Raw genomic sequence first — 15,429 nt, 5'->3', positions numbered from 1 at the left:
CTCATTTGCTGACCCTACAGAACAATCAAATCCTGCACAGCCAACTCAGAACCCTAAATCTGGCTGCATGGCGGATAATGTAATCATTCAGAACACACCTCTCTCTAAAGCAGTTATGGATGTTATTTTGAAGGCCAGGAGGCCCAGCACCAGAAAATCTTATGCAGAAACATGGAAGAGATTCTGTGCTTGGAACCAAACACAGGGAATTGACTTGCTTGTACCAAATATTCCTCAGATTTTGCAATACCTAACTGAGATGCTGGACAAAGGCCTATTCTCATCAATTAAGATCCATGCCTCTGCCATTTCAGCTCATTACAATATGGACCCACCAATTTTTTCTCATCCACTGCTAAGACAGTTTCTCAGAAGGGCCAAAAACATAAGACCTCCAAGGAGAGCTGCAATACCTGCATGAGACCTCAATTTTTTCTTGGAAAAACTCACACTGACTCCTTTTGAGCCAGCCAATACAGCAGAGATAAAATACTTGTCATGGAAAACTGCTCTTCTCCTAGCATTAACTTCAGCAAGAAGAGTCTCAGAGTTACAGGCACTAATGGCTGTGGAACCTTTTATTATTTTCCATCAAGACAGGGTTTCTCTAAGGACAAACCCGACGTTTATGCCTAAGGTAGTGTCCAGCGTGGCTCTTAACCAAACCATACATTTGCCTACCTTTTATCCAAACCCACAGAATAAGGGGGAGAGACTTCTGCATTCTTTGGACATACACAGCTATGCTTTTACTTGGACAAGACTAAAGCCTTCAGAAAGACTGAGCAACTCTTAGTGGCATATGCTGCAGGTTCGCAAGGAAAAGCCATTTCAAAGCAGGCTATTTCAAAATGGATAGGCCACTGCATTCGTTTCTGCCATTCACAACATGGCAAATCAATGCCCAAGGGCATTAGGCCACATTCTACCAGAGCAGCAGCCACTTCAGCAGCCTTCCTCAGAGGAGTACCAACCAAGGACATTTTGGAGGCTGCAACATGGACTTCAGTGCACACTTTTACAAAGCACTACCATTTACCTCTCTACTCTAAATCCAGAGCAGGCTTTGCCACTGCAGTTCTGCATGGCCTCATAGCCACTCCAAACTCTATTTAGGCCCAGCCACCCAACCCCCGCTTTGGGATTCTACCCAAGTGTAATAACTGCAACAGTGAAACACGAACATAGTACAGTTGTGTACCTACCATAAATGTAGATGTTAGAGTGTATTCACTGTTGCAGTCCAGGTTACCCTCCCACCATCCCACTTTTTTCTTTGCTGGGACTTATCTGTACCTCTCTTTTCTATACAACCTATGTGGTGTATTTGCTTGTAGATGAAGGTTATGTGCATGCTTTTGTATGATCTAAATATTTACAGCCTACCCTTTTGGGGGCACCTGACATCTGGGGCAAGAAAAACTGAAGAAAATGGCGTGTAATGACTGCAACAGTGAATACACTCGAACATCTACATTTATGGTAGATACACAGCTGTACTTTCCTGCACCATTACCTTCTCGATCAACCCTGGAGTCTGGACCCAATTCCAGATCTCCTGATTCATCAATTAGGCGGGTTGCATCAATCCCTCCAAACTCTCCAGCTCACAGCTTTGTTGCTCCACTTCCAACCTTAGCCAGGCTTCCCAGCATTTCCCCAGCAGTACGTGAGATTATCGTCTCCTCTCACAAGTCAACAACGAGAAAAACTTATGCTAGCAAATGGAAACGTTTTTCTTGTTGGACAGAGTCTAGGAAGGTGGATCCCTTCTCAGCCCCACTCCACGAAATTCTTGGCACAACTTTTTCACTCTGGAGCCGCTTCCACTACGATTAGGGTACAATTAGCGGCCATTTCTAATTTTCATATTGGTTGGTCATATTCTAACATTGTCTCATAAGCTCTGTAAAGCTTTTTTGAGAGGAACATCTCCTCTTAGACCTCCAGTGAGAGATCCTCCTCCCCCTTGGGACCTTAATTTAGTCCTAACTTCTTTAATTGTCTCCTTTAGAAAATTAAGTTTTTATCTGCACAGAACTAAAGAAATAAGAAAGTCGGACCAATTATTCCTTTCTTATGAATTAAACAAACAAGGACTCCCAGTTTCCAAGGTGACCTTATCCACATGGTTGTCCCACACTATTACTTTTATTTATCAGTTAAGGAACAAAGAGTTGCCAACTAAACTGAAAGGTCATTCTACTAGGGCATTAGCCACTTCTGTAGCCTTTCAGTCTGGGTTGCCCATGGATTCCATCTGTGCAGCTGCCACATGGGCAAACCCTCATACCTTTATCTCTCATTACAAGGTGGATATGGTCTCCCGGAACAGAGCTGACTTGGTTCCACTGTTCTGAAGAGTCTGTTACGCTAAGCCACCCAGGGTATTAGGTGCTAGGGACGCTGTCCCAAACAGCAAGAATGAAGGCGAGATAGACACCTTAACATTAACAAGTTATGTACCTACCATAACTTTCCATGTTAGTTGTCTTCATCTCGCCTTCTTTCTTGCATCCCTCCCTCCGTCCCCCGTCCTAGTGGATTGAGAGGAGTTCCTTTTTTCACTGGCTGAGTATTCTTTCATTATTATTATTATTATTATTATTATGGCCATGTCTTCCTAAGATATTCTAGATATTAGAATGCTGGGAACAACCAGTTTTTGATAACTGTTTTTTTCTCTTATGTCTGGTTTAGCTATTTCAAATGAGATCTGGGTAGCTATCGCTTGGCATTATGGGATAAGGGGTAGCATCAAGCCAGTAAACAGCTCTCGAGCTATTGAAGATGGCCGAGTCGGAGCCGAGGATCGGCTCCAATCCCAAACAGCAAGAAAGAAGGTGAGATGAAGACAACTAACATGGAACATTATGGTAGGTACGTAACTTCTTATTACTTATGTTGCTTATTTATTTGCCAGTTCAGGCCTATGACCAGATCCGTCCAAACAGCCATTCTTGAGATGCCAGCTCCAGACAATGTCCAAGCCTTACAGTATTTGCTTGTTATGATTAACTATTTGGGCAAATGTATACCAGACTTCAGTGAGTTATCAGCTCCCTTAAGACATGCAAACATGTTACCTGGTCATGGTTTGAACAACACCAGAGAGCATTTGATGGCCTGTAGCAGAAAATTGCCAGTCCACCAACGTTGATACTGTGATGACCACAAACCAGTAAATCTTTCCTGTAGTGCTTCAGAGGTCAGTCATTCTTCAAGAGGGCAGACCAGTAACCTATGCATCTATTATTCTTACCCACATTGAGATGCAGTATGCTCAGATTGAGAATCAACTTTTGGCAATTGTGTTCTCATGTTTGAAGTTCTGTGATTATATTTATGGCCGAGCTGTTCAGATTGAGACTCATCAACCTCTAGCCATTATTTTAAAAAGCCTATGCATACAGTTCCAGCAAGACTACAAAGAATGATGCTCAGATTACAAAAGTACAACTTCAAAATGGTCTATACAAAAGGCAAACTTCTTTATCTGGCTGATACCGTAGCCAGATCACCCAGAAATACCACAGAAAAGCTTGATACAGAGAATTTTGACTTTGATGTCATGGAAGTGCATAATTTTTTCACCACAAGACTTGATGAGCTAAGAGATCATACAAAGACTGATCCGATTTTGCAAAAGCTCAACCACTTCATCAATGTTGGATGGGGGTCAAAGCAATCTTGTGTACCAACAGAAGTGCAACCTTATTTTCCTTACCAAGATGAGATGTTAATGGAAGATGGTATAATTTTCAGTGGTCTTAAAGTTGTTGTTCCTACTTCCTTACAGCATGAGTACATCCAGATTTTGCATCGTGGCCACCCAGGGAAATTGCAGGCGAAATGTCCTGCTTTGCATATAAAATTCGTCCTAACTCGATTATGCTATAAGGATATGAAGCACTATAACTCGGAGCAGAAGAGTAGTGAAGTAGGCACATACCCCTGTTACAATTGTATGTGTTGTAAGGAAGTGGTAATGTATTTATACATCCAACCACAAGAAGGCAATTTATATTTAGCAAATATGCTACATGTAATACTTATAATATTGTATATTTAGCAAATTGTGTACTGTGTTCTGCCTTTTATATAGATAAATGTAGTAGAAGGTTAAAGAGAGGATTATTGAACACAAATCCGAAATGAAGAGGAATATAGGTACAACTGCACTTGCCCAAACATATAGGAGAGAAGGGACAGGAACATAGCTTTCACTTTAGAGTTATAGATATTGGGTCTAGAAATAGGAGAAGTGGTGGATTGAATAATGACCTTGAAATATGTGAATATGAATGGATAACATTATCAAATGCAGATCGTAAACCAGGTTTAAGCATGGCTGTTAGTATTAATCCTGTGCTTAGAAGGAAACACATTTTCACCACATGATTTGCTACTTTTTTAATATATATACATTTTATATATATATATATATATATATATATATATATATATATATATATGTATGTATGTATATATATATATATGTATATATATATATACAGTTTTATCTGTATTGATTTGTTTTATTTTGTTTTAGTTGTGTATATATGTTTCCATTTTAAGTAGGCTGCTATATGTCTAAGTAGTTCGTTTGCTTGGTATGGAATAGATTTTGATTGGGCTGTGTCTGTTTAAATGGAGTATGAGTTTTGAATACGTTACACACACTGAAAAGAGTTTCTCCCGAAAGCTTTGTGAAATTAATAATCTACTTGTACGCCATTCATTGGGCTCAGCATGTCCGTTTTTTGGAATTTTGCGGTTCGTACTTTGTGTTGAAAATGTGTTGGTAAAGTTGCTTGTGTTAAAAATGTACTACCAGTGGGTCCTGCTGGACAGAAAAAGAAATACACCTGTATGTCAGACTGTATTGTAATTGTTGGAATTTTAATATATTGTAACCAAGAATACTGGAAGATAAGAGATTAATCTCAGTCCAGCTAACTTTGAAAATAGCCTGAAGTTGAAGTATGTGGAAGGCTATAAAGATTGTATCTTACAATTCCGATTGTAGCCAGAGACAAAATGTCTGTGAAAACAAGGACCATGGATCCTGATGTATTGCCCTTAGCAATCTGCTTTTGAAACCTGACAGAGAAGGAAGACCACTCACCCACTTCATCTTGCCTTGCTTTAGTAAGTAACCAGGGGATAGTAATTGTTTAGATCAGTCAGGAAAATTTAGTGAGATAAGTAGTGTTTTTTTGTATCTGTGTGAATCTGTTTATTTGAGTTTTAATATTTTGTGATTGAAACTCTGTTTATTGTAAGTCGATATTCAGTATTTTCATGTTTTATTTATTATTAAATATATGTAAACTTTTCTTTGTGGCTATTTTTTAGAGAGTGTTTTAACCTTTGAGAATACTTGTACTGATTTGGTGACACTGTGGCTGCTCTTGAAAACCTTACTGCATTGGTCAAACACTACCATTTGTATTCATATTAATTTTACTCATAATTGGGTACCCTTGTAAGAGCCTTAGAATACCTGGCTTTGCAGTGTCGTGGTGGAAGTCTCTACCTTATTCTGGGCAGAGGGGCATAGCTAGTAAGTCTGTGCCAGCCTTTCCTGCATGTGTGTGTGTGTGTGTGTGTGTGTGTGTGTGTGTGTGTGTGTGTGTGTGTGTGTGTGTGTGTGTGTGTGTGTGTGTGTGTGTGTGAGCGTGTGCGTGTGTGTGTGTGTGACTATCCAATTTCAGAGTATGTGTTTCAGCTACTTGGAGCAGGAAACAGCACTGGTTTCACAGAGAGGGTGGTGGAGGACTTGGCCTGGGACACTTGGCTGAAGACTCATTTCTGTAGCTGTGCCAGTGGGGGAGTCTTATTGGGGGCCTGGAGAGAGAGAAAATCCAGACCCAGGACTGAGTGTGTTCCCTCTGTGCTCCTAAGGAAACTGTGCTTGGTGCAGAGAGCTACATCCGGCAATACTGTGTGCATCTATTTTTGTTCCAAGTGAACATTCCTCACCGGTGTCGGTGATGAGGACTCATGCTCCTTGATTACTGGCCCAGAGGAGGTACGTCACAGTGCTTACAATAACAAATCTATTCCAGACAGGGTCAAGGGCTTTTTACCAAGTTCTTGGCTTCGTCTATGGCTTTTTGGAAAAAGATGGATTCTAGAAATATTTTAGAATCTGCTGTTTACTCCTTTGTGCATACTTTTACAAAGTACTTTAAGCTTGATTCCTTCTCTAGGTCCAGGTCAAGCTTTGATAGGACCATTCTCCAGGAGTTCCTGGACTCTTCTCCTTCCACCTCCCAAGTGTAGTTGGCTATGACAATCTAACCCTTGTAGTTAAGGCTACTGCAACAGTGATCAATATAGTGAACATAGTACAGTTGTGTAAGTTGAACTTACCATAACAGTAGATGTTTGAATGATCACTGTTGCAGTAGCCGCTCCCTCCAGCCCCTTGTTTTGGTGTTTTTTATGCCAGGTACTGGACATTTATTTTATTGTTCCTAGCATGGTGTTTTCAGGGCTCAGCCTCCTCCTTTCTCCTGGCAGGAAAGCTCTGAAGGGCTTCACACCCAAAATTGTCTTTTAGTCAGCTCAGCTTGAGCTGCTTAACAGTTTGGATGCTTGGAATGTACTCTGAAGCTTTGGAAGTTGGACAACTATTATATCCCTGGCCAGATATAGCCCATATATCTAAGGCTACTGCAGCAGTGATTATTCGAACCTACTGTTACGGTAAGTTTACTTGCACAGCTTTACATTCTTCCGTTCCTGGAGTGATCTTGCTGAGCTACCTCTAGTTATCATAGATCGATCATATGCATATCAGCTGGTCTCTTTCTTCCTTCTGTTCTGCTACCTGGACGTCTGTTCGGTCTCTAATTGTTTCAGGGTAATCAACCTTTGTCTGATATTGCGGGCAAACTCTATCTGAGGTAGCTTGCTTGTAAGAGGATTGTGGGTATGGGGAGGAACCTGACCACTGGCTCCGAAGCTTGTAATTGACCGAAGTCTGATCCAGTACGGATCTGAATGCCCATTTGTTGATGAAGGATGGAAGCAGACAACACATCTATCATTATGGTTAGCACATATCTTTTGGTTTGAATTCCTTAATGCTGCAGTAACCACACCCTTCATCCAACTCTGTACTTTTTTGGGTTTCAGGATAACTATGTTTTTCCTCCTGTCCTGGGAGCAAGAAAGTCCTGAAAAGGTTTCTGTTCTGACTGTTTTCTCTAGTGGGGCTGTCATGCTACAGCAGCATGGGCACAGGTGTTTGGAAGGAAGCCAGAGACTTTTGGAGACCAGATGGCCATTGTATCCTGGGCAGGATATGGCCCATATAGCCTTGGCCTACTGCAGCAGTGAGGAATTTGAACAGCTACTGTTGTGGTAAGTGCATCTTACACAACTGTAATTTTCAGAACTGTAGCCAAGGCCAAGATGGGTACTTCAGCTACCTAGTGATGATGATTATGCAGGCTGAAGCTGTAGAAACTGCCAAGGATTTTTCTGTCCTGAAGGTCTGAAGGTGTTGAGTTGACTAGGCGGAATGCAGGTCTGCACACTTAGTCTGTGTACCTAGCATACTGTATACCTGTCTTTGCAGGCTGCCTCAGTCAAATAAAAGTAATGTTTTACATAACTGTGCTCAGCTGTTAACTGTAAAAGGCTAAGATGCCTACCTGACTAGCTAAGTCCACTGTAGTTGAATCCTTCTGCTTGCATGTGCACTTTGTGAATTTCTTGTTCAAGTTTTCAAGTTCAGATTTTATTGTTAACGTTTGCAGTTGTTAAAAAAGCAGTAACCATTACATATTAACAAGATTATAAAATTTGTCCACACTTTTGAGTAATGTTTTAGAATGTAATCATGTAGAAGTTAACCTGCTGAAATAGTAATGGCAATGCTTGTGTATCCACAGATTATTTGAGCTCCTTTACATATTTACTCCCTGTTCATTTTCATATGTCTGTCAGCGTCATTGTAGCCGCTGACATTATCTGTAGCTCAGTAAGTCGTTTACTTTGTGTGATGGGTAGTCAGTTTTAAAAGATTAAACTGCAGTATATTTACTGAAGATGGCTGAGCTTGTCAGCAACTTACTGTCTTTTTTATTTTGTGATATGTATATATTTATATATATATATTTTTAATATTTAGTTGGCTCAGATCCAGAATTTGCCCGGTATGTGGCTGGGGTTAGCCAGGCTATGCAACAAAAACGACATGCACAACACGTTCGTCGTCCAAGCAGCACACGTTGCAACTGGCCTAATCCTGATGACCCTCACAGAACATGGCCTCTTCCAGAATATTTCACAGAGGGGTAAGGAGCAAGATTATTGTTTTGTAGATGTGCTTGTTATTTTCAGGTGTTACCTCTCAGATGATTTTATGTACAAAAGTGTAACTTTGGAAGATGCAGTTATTCAGTGTAGTGTTAGAAGACTGTTTGCATTTTTTAGATTTTTAACATTGGAAGTGCTGTGGCAACCTATTCAACTTACTGAGCTACCTAGTTAAGGGATAATTAAAAAAATGCATGTACTCTGCTTATAACTAGAATATATGTTAAGTTGCAACAGTCTGTATAAAAACAGCAGTTTGATAACACAGTGATAAAATCCTGAATAGAGATTTCTTACCTTGAACTTGAATTTCATACTTAAGGTTTAATGCATGTTATTACATGTTGACTGATTTCAAGCTATTTAACAGACATAGCATAAGTTTTACTTTTTATTTTATTTCTAAGACCATCATTCATCATACATATTTTCAGTGTACAGTTGTGAGATCCACTACAGAGTGGAAATGAATAGATGCCATTATTAAATTAAATTTAAAATATGTGCATTTGCTTATGGCATGCTGTCATTTTCTGTTTAGTATTTTGTAAAGATGACACTGTTGTTTGCCAAACTGGCAACTTGGGAGATATGTTCCCACCCTAAAGTACTAATAAAGAAGATAACATCTTCATGTTTAACTGTTGCAGTCATAACCTGTATGAAGTTTCTGCTGCTGGTTGAGTTTGATGGCTGACCTACCTTACAGAAATGATTACCCTTCCCCCATGCATGGGTTGACATTGCTTTATCTCAGATGCTTTCATGTACCTTGTGTACAGTTGACATCCCCAGTGCCTTCTGTAGTTCTTTCTTGCAGCTTATAAGTTAGCTTCATGCGAGTGCCTGTCATAGTCTGACAGTGGTCCAATACTGTGCCTGAAGAACATCTAGAGTTAAGTACCATTTGGGGGGGGGACCTCTTTATTCACTATGTTTATGATTGTTAATTGTAGTTTGCTCATATAGAGGTGTGCAGGAAAAGGACTTCAGACATGGAAGTCTGGGGTATGGCTGTACCAGCCAAAGTCACTTGCTGTGATTGTAAGAGCTAAATACTTCACACCAATTTGCATTGTCCAGTGCATTTTTACTTAGGTCTGTAGCAAGAAGAGGCTAGCTGTAGTATCTGCTAGGGGGCTTCACCTGAAGACTTTAAAGAGAAAGTAAGACCAGACAGACTAGAGACTTGCACCCCTTTTCACAGCCTTCCATCTTATCTGTGGCAGCAGGGTGGCAGAGAGGCCAGTCCCAGAAAGAAAATAGAAGCATGTCCTTAGGGAAAAGGAAAGGGAGACCCTTGAAATTTCAAGTTCATCAGAGACCATTAGGTTCTAAATGCAAGGCCTTTTCAGTCAGCTGTTGAGAGGCCAGTAGGCCCATGGCCTTTATTATGTCTCACCACACTGCAGAAATTAGCCACTTTGCTGTTTGTTGGATGCATCCCCCTTGCCTTAAATTCAGCTTTAGAACATTTGATTAAAAAAGGTGAGGGCAGAATCTCTGCATTTATTTTCAAAGAAGACTCTGTGCCCTCAAGTGAGAACTCGTGGGTGCTGTCCAAGATTCAAAAACCAAAAAACGACCAGCAGAAAGGAGAAACCGCACTTTGTCACAGACTGGTTTCGGTCACAATGACCTTTATCAGTATGAAGAAATATGTAAATGATACTGAGGCTGTTTATATAGTAGAAAAATTACAAAACCACCAATCAAAACTATACCCAGCAAAAAATAAAGGAATATACACACCATATCTTATAAACAAAATTGATATTTGCACGAGTGGATACATTAATTTAATTTATATATATATATATATATATATATATATATATATATATATATATATACACACACACACACACACACACACACACACACATACAACCATATATAAAAAATATATATATACACCAACATTAATCAAAGTGACTAAAAGTCATATTATAAATGGTCATTTAAACGCAGGGGAAAAAGACCCCCTAAACGTATAATCCACATTTTTTCTTTCTGGTTTAAAATTTCATGCCATTTATTCTTGGAAAATTTTAAACCTACAACTTTATCAGTGATGGTAAATGAAAATCTAGTGGTTGTGTGAACTTGAGTATGTTTTTATAAGGCATTGGTGATTACTTTGTTTCGTATGTTACTTAAATGTTCTGAGATTCTGAGTTTAAAAGACCTAGAAGTCTGACCAATGTACAAAGCCAAACATTGGCACTCAGCAAGGTAAATCACCCAATTACTATCACAATTGGATAACGTGCGGACATCAAAAACTTTTGATGTATTTTTGCTTGAAAATTCTTTGTTTTTTAGACCATGTTTACAAAATGTACAATGGTCACAATGGAAGCACCCACGTGGTCTAGTTCCCCCTATGGTCATTTATATTTTGTTATGTACTCCAACAGATTAATTTTTTTTATAGTAACTAAAATGACCCCCTAATGTAGTTCCTTTCCTATAAGAGAAATAGCATCTACTATCCAATATTGTAGCTAGATGTTCGTCAGTACGTAGTATATCCCAATATTTTTGTATAACCCTAGTGAAAGAAGTAACATTTTTTCCAAAAGTCATAATAAATCTAATTTTAGAGTCTTGACCAGACCTAAACTCACGATAGGTTAGTAATTGATCCCTAGACATACCATCTGCAATAGTCTTAGTTTGGGATAAAGGCCTATTAGAATATCCACGTTCAATGAACCTATTGGTAAGATCTTTACACAAAGTGAGATCAGTTTGTCGAGAGCATATTCTCTTATTTCTCCTCTATTGAGATTTGGGGATATTACACGTATTATGACCTGGATGACAGCTGGAGGTGTGCAACAACGAATTTGAATGAAATTGTTTCCTGTATACTGTACTGGCCCAGGAACCATCTTGTTGTTTGGTCACCAAAACATTCAAAAAAGAATAGATTTTTTATTGGTTTCAACAGTAAAGTGGAAACCCCATTTATTTTCATTCAAGTAGCTGACAAATTCATGTAAATATGTCACATCAGATTTCCAAACCATCCAGCAGTCATCCAGGTACCTACGCCAGATAACCATCTCATCCATAAAGATGTTATGATTCCTATCATAAATGACATGATGTTCAAATTAACCCATAAAAAGGTCTGCGTATATAGGGGCAAAAGCAGCCCCCATCACCGTACCTTTGATCTGCAAACAGAATTCACTATTAAAAAGGAAAACATTTTTAGTTAACATATGTTCTACTAAACCTAGCAAAAACATGTTAAAACCAGGTTTGTATAATTTTAGTTCTGAAAACCAGAACTCCAGTGCTATGAGTCCAGCCCAGTGGGGGATATTGGTATAAAGTGATATCACATCCAATGTACACAGCAGCTAGTGATCCTTTATTTGAGAATTTTCTATGATATTGAGAAACTCAGTTGTGTCCTTCATCCTGACTCTAACGCCCTGTAATAAGGGTTTGAGATATTTTGTAAGATATATAGAAATGGGCTCAGTAAGAGACCCACAACCCGACACAATAGGTCGTCCCAGAGGATTGTTAAGGCCCTTGTGTATCCTGGGAAGAAAATAGAGATGAGGTAAAGATGGTTCAATGACCTTAAGATGGTAAAGGGTTTGATCATCAATGATGCCTTCACTCATAGCAAGGTCCAAAAACCCATCAATCTCAGACTTAAACTTACAGCTCGGATCAATAAAAAGATCACTAAGCTGTCTTTTACCCTCCTTTTCATAGTCTGACCAGTTAATCACCACAGTAGAACCCCTTTTGTCTGCTTGTACTATCACCAAATCTTTACTACTTTTAAGATGAAGGAAAACCTCTTTTTCACTAGCATCCAAATTGTCTTGCACAAAACCATAGTCACTGTTATTTATGGAATGTAATTCACGGAGCACACATTTTTGAAAGGTTTCAACATATTTGTTCATTGGTGGCACAAACTTGGAAGCATGGAATTTAAAACCACATTCGTCTTGAACCTGCTGTGTTTTTATCTCCAAAGAAAATCTTAAGGTTCAAAAGTCTACAAAAGGTTAATAAATCCTGAACAAAATCATACTCAGGCGCACAAAAACTGGGTATATAGTTGAGACCTTTATTAAGCACTTTGTACTCATTCTCTGATAAAATGGCTGAAGAAATGTTTACGACATTGTTTGTAATAATTTTGGTTCCAACAGTTGTAACATTGTCTCTATAGTGACTTCTGCATTTCTGTTTCCTGCCCCCCGTTTCCTGTTGTACCTAAAGGGGCTTTTTTTATTACAAACCATCTCATTTGAAATATTTCGTTTGTGAGCTGGTGACCTTTGGGAACTTTCACTCATTGTCAGTATGGGAAGAAAAATCTACTCCAGACCCGTCACCACAAGACTGTTTAAGAATGGACTTTCTTTTCTTTTTAGATCTGGGCACCTGATTTCTATCTGTAAAAAACCTGACCTTTCTGGATTGTTCAAAAGGGTGCCCTGAACTATTGTCCTGTTGGTCCCTTTTAAACTTATTAATTTTCTTAGATTTAAACTCCTTTTCCATTGTTAACAAATCACTACTTAATCTGCTCATTTTCCATTGTTAACAAATCACTACTTAATCTGCTGAAACATTCCTTATATTCAGGTTCATCCTCCCATTTCTTAGCATCCTGACACATTTGTAATACTTCTGTATTTAAGATGTCAATTCTACGTTGATGGAAAGCTTGCAAGGCTCTAACAAACTCCATTGTGGAGTTTTGTTGGATTTTAGACCATTTCTCCAACCATTCTACATCAGGTTGACCAACAATGGGTTTTATCCTAATTCTTAAACCCCTAGGGGTAATGTTTTCAATATATGCTGAAAACAGCCTACTATTGCCAAACACTGGATCCTAATACCTTCATTTTTTTAAAAAATGTCAAACTGTATACAGCATTCATCTTTTGTACCTATAGCTGGCCCATTATCCAACTGATTGGTAGCTAAAGATGTAAATATACAAGTGTCGTTTTTATCAATAGATAGTCCTTTAAGAATAATGATAAGATCCATGTTTGATGTAATCAATATAAATGGCTACCCCACAATGTAAATCTAAATGATTATCAATAACAAAAAACACGTATATATGAGACCTATATAATGTATCACAATAGTCATTAGAGATAATCACCTAAAGAATTTTACAATCTTAAATCAGCACTCAACGCTTATTCACCAAAATTTGTATCGATTTAAGGATGAATATTAGTACTGGAAGAACAGTTGTTATCACAGTATTAAGTAACCAAAACCTGAAAATTGTTTGAGCCAATTAAGACATGTGAATATTTAAAAAAAGAAACAGTTCACGTTCTTATAAGATACCTAGTATTCTAACTTGTTCAATTTAGTATCATGTGGTCATAGAACTCGAGGCCCTTACTTCAAATAAGGAAATAAACAAAACGTATGTTGCACATTAATATAAAACAGGCCACATATTTAAAAAAACATATGCCCAATGTCATAATATATATATAAATTTAAGTAGAAAAATATTGTGAGCTTGTGTTGCCTCAGTGTAATCAACCAAAGTCCCAAATCTCGCATGTCAATGCCCACCATTTATGAAACTTGAGAGCATTGGAAAAACACCAAGCTCTCAAAAATTCGGTCACCAAAGGGACCACTGTAGTTAAAATGTTGTTATATGCCAACTCCAGCTGACTCATTGAAGACGTCCGAAAACACCAAAATTGTAGAAGATATAGTCTTAGCCCACCATATATATGGCGTATTACCCACACGCTAGATGTAGAACAAATTAACCAAAGGCCTATTTATAGGATTGAAAAATGGGCAAAACATATGTTGCACATTGATGTACATCAGACCCCAGGTTGAAAAAGCGTGTAACAAATGTCCCAGTGTACCAAACTGTAGTTGAAGCAATACTGTAGCCTTACGTTGCCTCAGTCTCCTCGACCAAAGTCTCAAGTCTGATAACTGATTATTCGTAGAACTTGAGACCGTTGTAAAATATCAAGCTCAAGGAACTGAAAGTCACAAGAAAGTTTAAAGTTGTTTAGTGATGTTATGCGCCAACTCTAGTTGACTCCAAAAGGTGCCAAAATGCACCAGAATAAGGTAGATAAAACCTCAGCTCACCATATATAATGTGCATTGCCCACACACTAGATATAAAGTAAGGAACTTTTACAAAATATCATGAAACTTTCAAAAAACATCCGTAATTCTACGTTAGTAACTGGTTTATGATATCAGTCCCCACGACCACTTCTTGTTTCAAAATGTCGGACGATGATAAATTCCGTCAACAGCTATGACAATGGCAACAAAACCAAAATCACAGTATAATGTAATGCACAAAAGCAGCCCTTGTAACCAAATCAGGGCTACACAGCAGAAAGTCTTATTATTTTCCACGGAGTATGCTCATACAGGCTTTCGGCCAGAAAATATCCGGCAATGAGAGCGGGTTTCTCAAACGCCACCAGCGAGAAAGAAAGCCAGCCAAAACTGCACAAAAACTCCTCACACGGACGGCATCTGCAAGGTCCCAAATATAAAGTCAAAAACCAAAAAACGACCAGCAGAAAGGAGAAAAACCGCACTATGTCACAGACCGGTTTCGGTCACAATGACCTTTATCAGTGTGAAAAAATATAATGATACTGAGGCTGTTTATAAAGTAGAAAAAATACAAAACCACCAATCAAAACCATACCTTATACCCAGCAAAAAATAAAGGAATATACACACCATATCTTATAAACAAAATTGAATATGATTAATAATACTGGGATACATCTGATAAAGTTGTAGGGTTAAAATTTTCCAAGAATAAATGGCATGAAATTTTAAACAAGGAAGAAAAACTGTGGATTATACGTTTAGGGGATCTTTTTCCCCCGGGTTTAAATGACCGTTTATAATATGACTTTGTCACTTTGATTAATGTTGGTGTATATATCCATTTTTTATATATGGTTATATGTGTATATATATTCACATATACATATATGGACAAATTGATGTATCCATTCTTGTGCAAATATCACAGTATTACATATTAATATCATCATATATGTATATGGGGAG

The 15,429-nt window shown here is 38.4% G+C and overlaps 1 protein-coding gene across 2 annotated transcripts in view; it reads left to right on the top strand.

Moving 5' to 3' along the window:
• GARRE1 (granule associated Rac and RHOG effector 1) overlaps positions 1–15,429 on the top strand; it is a 1,402,647-nt gene that overhangs the window by 1,019,128 nt on the left and 368,090 nt on the right. For both annotated transcript variants that reach the window (XM_044081683.1, XM_044081682.1), the window contains exon 10: positions 8,147–8,312. In XM_044081683.1, coding sequence (XP_043937618.1) covers positions 8,147–8,312 — 166 coding nt within the window. The remainder of the gene's footprint in view (positions 1–8,146; positions 8,313–15,429) is intronic.

The sequence above is a fragment of the Protopterus annectens genome, chromosome 8.part1 (genome assembly GCF_019279795.1).
Source record: "Protopterus annectens isolate FY-2018-M chromosome 8.part1, PAN1.0, whole genome shotgun sequence".
NCBI lineage: Eukaryota > Metazoa > Chordata > Ceratodontiformes > Protopteridae > Protopterus > Protopterus annectens.
Note: the sequence above shows the minus strand (reverse complement) of the source record. Positions and strands in the feature narration are given on the sequence as shown.